Source organism: Neofelis nebulosa, chromosome 5, assembly GCF_028018385.1.
Source record: "Neofelis nebulosa isolate mNeoNeb1 chromosome 5, mNeoNeb1.pri, whole genome shotgun sequence".
NCBI classification, from domain to species: domain Eukaryota; kingdom Metazoa; phylum Chordata; class Mammalia; order Carnivora; family Felidae; genus Neofelis; species Neofelis nebulosa.
In genome coordinates, this window is record NC_080786.1 from 133,501,234 (window position 1) to 133,508,734 (window position 7,501).

At 41.1% G+C, this 7,501-nt stretch overlaps 1 protein-coding gene and 1 long non-coding RNA gene across 5 annotated transcripts in view; one reads left to right on the plus strand and one right to left on the minus strand.

Annotated features, from left to right (window-relative positions):
- Positions 1-947, minus strand: part of C5H21orf91 (chromosome 5 C21orf91 homolog) — a 32,888-nt gene extending 31,941 nt beyond the window's left edge. Inside the window, exon 1 of one of the 4 annotated variants that reach the window (XM_058731774.1) lies at positions 617-941. In XM_058731774.1, the coding sequence (XP_058587757.1) occupies positions 617-750 (134 nt within the window). In that variant the 5' untranslated portion in view covers positions 751-941. The other 3 variants (XM_058731776.1, XM_058731775.1, XM_058731777.1) reach the window with 3 other exon arrangements.
- Positions 948-1,001: 54 nt separating this feature from the next.
- LOC131512719 (uncharacterized) lies at positions 1,002-7,112 on the plus strand. Its single transcript, XR_009262268.1, has 3 exons — positions 1,002-1,087; positions 2,616-2,650; positions 6,938-7,112. It is a non-coding gene; the product is annotated as an uncharacterized LOC131512719 (long non-coding RNA).
- Positions 7,113-7,501: the final 389 nt, after the last annotated feature.

The following is a 7,501-nucleotide window of genomic DNA, read 5'->3' on the forward strand; positions in this document are numbered from 1 at the left end:
GCTCTGCCCCATCCCCGGCCCTGGCACTGAATGCTTAGCAGCGCTGCCAGGGGTCTTTCAACCTACTTCACGCTGTTAAATTCAGGAAAAACGATCTCTTCGGGACACTGCTTTGCTAACTTCATTGATGGGTTTCGCTAACTCGAGGTAGCGAGGCTTCCTATCAGAGATCCGCGGCAGAAAAACACACGTGCCAGCGCGAACACCCGAAAAGGGCGTCCCGGCAGCGTGGGACCCGCACCGAAGGCCGGGCAGCGGCTCCACCGCACGGGTCGGACACGGCCGGAGCCGGGGTGTCCAAGCCGAGCTGGTAGGAGTCTTGGGGACCCCTCGCCCTGGACTTCTTCCCACCCAAGAAGGCGTCCAAGTGCCAAAGCAGCCGGACAGCCCGGGACTCAACGCCTCGGGGAGCCAGGCCCCCACTCCACATCCGGCGTTGGGGGGGCGCGCCCGTCCCTCACGAAGCCGCGGACCCGAGTCCGACTCTCCGTCGGTCCAGGCGCCCCGCGATGAGCAGTGCGAAGGGCCGCGGGGCTCGGAGCGCGAAGGCGGCGGAACCGCGGGATCGCGGGGCCGAGGCGCTTGCGGGTCTGGGACCGGGACGCGAGGTCTTTACCGTCGGCTCCGCGCGCCGCAGCAGCCGCTCCGCACGGCTCCGGCTCCTCCACTATTGTTTCCGGCCGCAGCGGAGGCGGCCGCAGCAGAGGAGGCAGCAGCGCGCCCGGCCCCGCCCCCTCCCGCCGGTGCCATCCCGCGGAGGCTGGTAGGGGGACGCGCGGGGGGGGCGCGGCCGAGGGCAAAGCTGCGCGCTGGCCAGGCGGCTGCGGGCCCTGCCTTTCTCCGCTTGCTCCGACGCCGCGTTCTTGGCTAGGATTTTCTCGTGATTCCGAGTCTCTTGGCCCACATCTCTTACGGTTCTCTGGAACGTGGCCGCTGATACACCCCCCTCCTCGAGGCAAGTAGATACCGGAGTCCGTTACCACCTCCCCCTTCAGCGTAGTGGAAACTACTGCCCTCGGGCGGGGGCCGCAGGGGGCGGGAGCAGAAAAGTGACGAATGGATCGAAGAAGGGAACATAAATGCGTGGGTAGGATTTTGTTTGAAATCACTAGACTGAAAAAGTAGTATCACTGAACGTCGAGTTAGGTTCCAGTTGAAACATTTAATAAGGGAGAAGTTCAGATTTCAGGTTTCATCATTTAGGGATAATGTTAAATACAGAAGCTTACTTTTTAAATGGGGCTTCCCTTCCGTATAATATGGTCTATTCCTTGCACGCCCACCGGATAATCCCAGAGCCCCGCCTCATATTTTTAGGTCCCGCCCTGTTCTCAAACTATGTGGTACTTGAAATCTTCTGCCTACTTTGCTTGACATTTTAAGCCATTATTTTTTTAAGGTTGTACTTCGTGCTATACTTTCGCTTACATTTTCTGTTGTAATCTTCACAACAGTTTAGGAGAAACCGGAACTATTCTCTCATTTCATAGCTATGAATGACTAACTCAGATTATAGTTGGTTAGAAACAGAACTGGGACTTGGACCCAGGGCTGCCGATGTAAAATCACTGTTATTTTCCACAGCATCATAAGCACCTGCACTGGTTACATTCACAGACAGGAAGCGGGCTGGGTTGTCAGTCTGCATGTAACGGATGATAGGAATGGATTCCATAGATCTGGGAAACTTCTAGACCAAATTGGCACTGGATACAAACCATCGATGCCTCAGTAATGTTATCTGTGTTCTTGCTGCTTAAAGTGTAGTGGATGAACCAACAGCATCAGAATCACCTGGTGTTTTGTTAGAAATGTAGAATCTCAGATCTTACCCAAGATTTCCTGAATCAGAACCGGCATTTTAACAAGACCTTTAGGTGATTCCTATGGACATTAAAGAAACATTTGAAATAGAAGTTTGAGAAGCATTAACTGAAATAGAAAAGTCTGTGCCTCTTCTATTTGAATTTTTCAGTCTAGGTAAGTATAACCAAAATGTCTTGCATCATGGATTCTACACATCTTTTCAATAAAGGTGTTTTCTAAAATCACACTTCTTGCAGTGAAAGTGAAACTTCTTTTCATTTCTCAGAATTATCTTACTTCCTGTGGCATTTTACCCTGTTAATTCTCCTTAAAACTCCTGACCCTTCTTGTTGTTGTTTAAGTCAAGAAATCCAGGCCTAATTTACAGAAATAAAATTTTCCTATTTTAAAAATAGTCAGTGAATTTCTACAAATGTACACACTGTGTAACCACCACGCCAATCAATTTATTGAACCTTTCCACAACCCCCAAATTCCCTTATGTCTCTCCCAAGTCAAGCTCCCCCCACCTCTGATTTAATTTATATCCTTAAAGGCAAGTTTTGCCTTTTCTAGAACTTCACATACATGGAGTTAAATGGTGTGTATTCTTTTGTGATTGGCTACTTTCATGCAGCATGTTTTTGCAATTTATGATGAGCTTTGTAGTAGTTTCTTTTTACTACTGAGTAATATTGCACAATTTGTTATCCCTGTGAGTTGTTTCTAGTTTTGGAACTATTATTATAAAGCTATTATGAATATTCATTTAAAAGTCTTTTTGTGTTTTCATGTATTCTTTCTTTCAGGTAAATACCTAGGAGTGGAATTGATGAGTAATATGGTAAGTGCATATTTACTTTTTTTTTTTTAATGTTTTTTAATGTTTTTATTTATTTTTGAGACAGAGAGAGACAGAGCATGAACAGGGGAGGGGCAGAGAGAGCGGGAGACACAGAATCCAAAGCAGGCTGCAGGCTCTGAGCTGTCAGCACAGAACCCGACGCAGGGCTCGAACTCACGGACTGTGAGATCATGACCTGAGCTGAAGTCGGACGCTTAATGGACTAGGCCACCCAGGCACCCAGTGCATATTTACTTTTAAAAGAAATTGCCCAAGTGCTTTCCCAAGCAGTTATACCATTTTTTTAAAAATGTTTATTTGTTTTGAGAGGAAGAGAGAGAATCCCAAGCAGGCTGCATGCTCACCATGGAGCCAGATGCAGGGCTTGATCCCATGAACCATGAGGTTATGACCTAAGCTGAAGTCAAAAGTTGGACGCTTAGCTGACTGAGCCACCCAGGTGCCCCAGAAGTTATACCATTTTATGCAGTTAGTGCTGTTATGTCTTCTTGATGAATTAATCCTTTTATCACTAGACAATTTTTTTATCTCTGGTAATAGTTCTTCTGAAATCTGCTTTCTCTGATGCCACTCCTGCTTTCTTATAATGAGTGTTTGCATGCGTATCTTTTTCTCTTTTTTTATTTTTACCTCTTCTGTCTTTATATTACTACGTGTTTTTTTTTTGTAGACATAGTTGTGTCTTGCTTTTTAAATTCAGTCTGACAATCTCTGTCTTTTAATTGGTGTGTTCAGTCCATTTATGTTTAATGCAATTATTGATATAGTTGGGTTAAGTCTACTATCTTATTTGTTTTCTATTTGTTCTATATGTTCTTTGTTCCTTTTACCTTTTTGCAGGGCTTCTTCGGATTAGTTGAGTCTTTTGTTTTGCTGTTTAGTATTTTGTCTCTTCATTTTATCTCCTCTATTAGCTATATTTTATGTGTGTAGGGATTGATGGATATATTTATGTATTTTGGGGCTGAAAAATATCTGGAGTTTAGTAGATTCATCTTTAACTTAACACAATCTACCTGAAATAATATTATACCATTTTATGTAAAACATAAGAAGCTTATAATAATATATTTCTCTACTCTGATCATTTATTATTGTCATGTATCTTACTTCACATGTGTTATACACTCCAAATACATTTTTTCCTCAACAAGCTATATTTTAAATAAATTTAATAAGAGCATGAAATAAGTTTTATATTTACCCACATATTTACCAATTTCAGCATTCTTCATTCCTTTGTGTATATCCATATTGCCACTGGTATCATTTTCTTTCCCCTGGAGAAATTTGTCTGACAAATTTTATTTCAGCTATCATTTGTCTGACAATGTCTTTTTCATTAATGTTTATTTGTTTTTGAGCGAGAGAGAGAGCGTGCATGTGTGAGTGTGAGGTGGGAGGAAGGCCAGAGAAAGGGGGGGGAGAGAGAATCCCAAGCAGGCTCCTTGCTGTCAGTGCAGAGTCCAGCATGGTGCTTGGTCTCACAAAAGAGTGAGAGAACTGAGCTGAAATCAAGAGTGAGATGCTTACCTGACTGGGCCATCCAGGCACCCCTGTCTGACAGTGTCTTTATGTCACCTTCAGTTTTGAAGCAATCATTCTGTATATACAGAATTCTAGGAAGGTAGATTTTTGTCTTTTAGCCTTTTGAATTTCTTAACTTTTGTTCTTGCGTATAATGTGTCTTCCCCCCACCCCCCACCCCCCGCCCCCATCTGCTTTCCAGTCTTCTCTTAATTGTCTTAGCCAGTTTGATTATGATGTGTCTTGCTTGGTCCTGCATGGGGCTTGTTGAGCCTCTTGAATATGGGGTTGATATTTTTCATCAAATGTAAAAAAGAATGTAATCTTCTCTTAGAGTATGAGATTGCAATTATACATGTTAGATTGATTAATATTATACTAGAGATTACTAAGGCCCTGGTCATTTATTTTTCAACACTTTCTCTCTGTACTTCAGTTTTTACAGTTTCTATCGACAAGTCTTCAAGTTTCCTATTTCTTCTGTAGTGTCTAACTTATGCTTATCCAGTGAAAATTTCATTTCAGATAATATATTTAAAATTCTGTTTTTATATTTTAAAAATATTTTAAATATACTTTAAATATATTAATATTAATATTTTAAATATTTTAAATATTTTAAAAATTCTGTTTACTTCTGTTTAACTTACATTTATTTCATCAGTGTCTTTATGTTTTTCTTTAAAACATTGGAGATACATATATATGTATATATATATATATATATCTCACATATACATATATGTATATATATAAATATATATATATACATTAAAGTTTATTGAGAGGGAGAGGGAGAGGCACATGGGGGAAGGGCAGAGAGAGGGAGAGACAGAATCCTAAACAGGTTTGGTGCTGTCAGTGCAGAGCTGGACAAGGAGCTGGAACCCACAAACCATGAGATCATGACCTGAGCCGAGACCAAGGGTCTGCTGCTCAACGAACTGAGCCACCCAGATCCCCCAAAACATTGGATATATTTTTAATAACTATTTTTTTAATTTAAAAAACCTTTATTTATTCATTTTTGAGAGAGAGAGAGAGAGAGAGAGTGTCAGAGTGCAAGTGGAGGAGGGACAGAGAGAGAGGGAGACAGAATCTGACACAGGCTTCAGGCTCTGAGTTGTCAACACAGAGCCTGATGTGGGTCTCTAACTCATGAACCATGAGATCATGACCTAAGCCGAAGTTGAACCCTTAACTGACTGAGCCACCCAGGCACCCCCTTTAATGACTATTTTAAAAACTTTATCTGCTAGTTCCATTATCTCTGTGATTTCTGCCTGTTAACATTAATAGATATTTTGGGGCATCTGGCTGGCTCAGTCGGAAGAGCATGTGACTCTTGATCTTGGGATTGAATTTGAGCTGCACATTGAGTGTAGAAATTACTAAAACATAAAATAAAAATATATTAACAGATTTTTTTCCTCTTCCTGGATGTAAGTCATATTTTCCTGCACTTTATCTGATATGCGTTGATTGGATGCTAAACATTGTAAATGGGACTTTGTTGAGCATGGTGGGTAGAATAGCTCCCCAAAGACACACATACCCTACTCCTTGCTTCCTGCGAATACAGTATGTAACATAGCAGAAGGGATTGTGCAGATATAATTAAGGTTATGTACTTTAGGATGTGGAGATTATCCCAGATTATTGGGTAAACCCGGTCTAATCACATGAGCCCTTAAAAGCAAAGAACTTTCTCCAACTAAAGTCAGAGAGATGCTGCAGAAGGAGGAATGAAAGTGACTGGAAGCATGAGATTTTAGCCACCATTGCTCTGGGTGCAGAGACTGGCCCCCAGCTGATAGCTAGCAGGAAAATGGGGACTTCAGTCCTAAAACTGAGAGGAACTGAATTCAGCCAACAAATTGAAAGGGTTTCGGAAGTTCATTCTAATACCCTGCTGACACCTTGTTTTCACCCTTGTGAGGTTCTAAACAGAGGATTCAACAGAATCATGCTGTACTTAGGCTTTTTACCTACAGAATAATGAGATAATAGATGGGTATAGTTTTAAACCATTAAATTTATATCAATTTGTTACAGCAGCATTGTGAAACTAATACATTAGATGTTTAGAATTTTAGAGTACTGGGCTTTGTTTTGGGAGGCTGTTACTCTAGTAGTGGGTCAGCTTGATCCGTTTGAGGCTTGTTTTTAAACTTTGTTTGTGAGGGTCTGGATTATCCTTTTGTTTTAAGGATTTTCTAGTCCTTTTCTAGAGAATTTGGATTAGGCTTTCTGTTGTCTGTCATAGGTCTTTAATAAAGTTTCTATACTCTAATTGGATGAAACTCAAATGACCCCTTTCCCATGTGAGTGCCAGTAGTCACTCAGATTGTAGTTCTCCAGTAATTTTTTTTCCTCTGGTAGTTAATTTTTGCCCATTCTCTTGGAGCCTCACCCTATACATGCACAGCTTAGTATTCAGGCAAAGACTTAAAGAAAGGGTATTATGAAATTCTTTCTGTGTACAGTTCTTCCTTTCTAACTCCTTATTGCAAATTCCAGACATTTCATACTCCCCAAGCTCAATCTTTGTCTCCTCAGCCCAGCTTTGTTTTGGGTCTCCCTGTGTTGATCATGGCCTAAAAGTACCTCCAGCTATAAAACTGGGACAATTGTAGGGCTCACCTCATTTTTTCTTTTTTTTCCTATTTGCTTTCCTGTGTTTCAGTGTTTGAAAACAGAAATTTCATATATTTTCCCCTGTTTTCTAACTTTTAACAGTGACTCTGGTACTCTTCACTGTATCCTGGCTGGAATCATTTACGTTGTGAGTGAATTCTTCATTCATCAAACAAGACCCTCTTCACAGGATTTCTTTGCTTCCAGTCTAGTTTTAGCAGTCCATCCTTCACAGTCCATTCTGAAATAAACACAGATGAAGTTTTCTTCCCCCAAACGTGTGCTGATTTCTTGACTTTCTCATAACAGTAATATATAAATCTATTTAGCATTTAGACAGTTACCAGTTTACCAACTTATTTGGTAAAACCTAACTTATTTACTTGGATAGTCAAGGATTTTATCTTTAGCTGCAATCCTTTCAACTCTAGTAACTCAATAGCATGGGCAAAAATGTGTTGTAAACACATTTTGTTATAAACAAAAATGTGTAAAGTAATATACAAAGACAAGTTATATAATTGGTTCTTGACCTAAAACAGATATTACCTTGACTTCAGGCTTAAAGCAGTTAGGAATTCTTTCAGGTACAAGTAACAGAAAACCTGATTAACATTATCTGAATTGAGTGAAGTTCTGTTTCACAGAACAAAATCAGAGGAACAA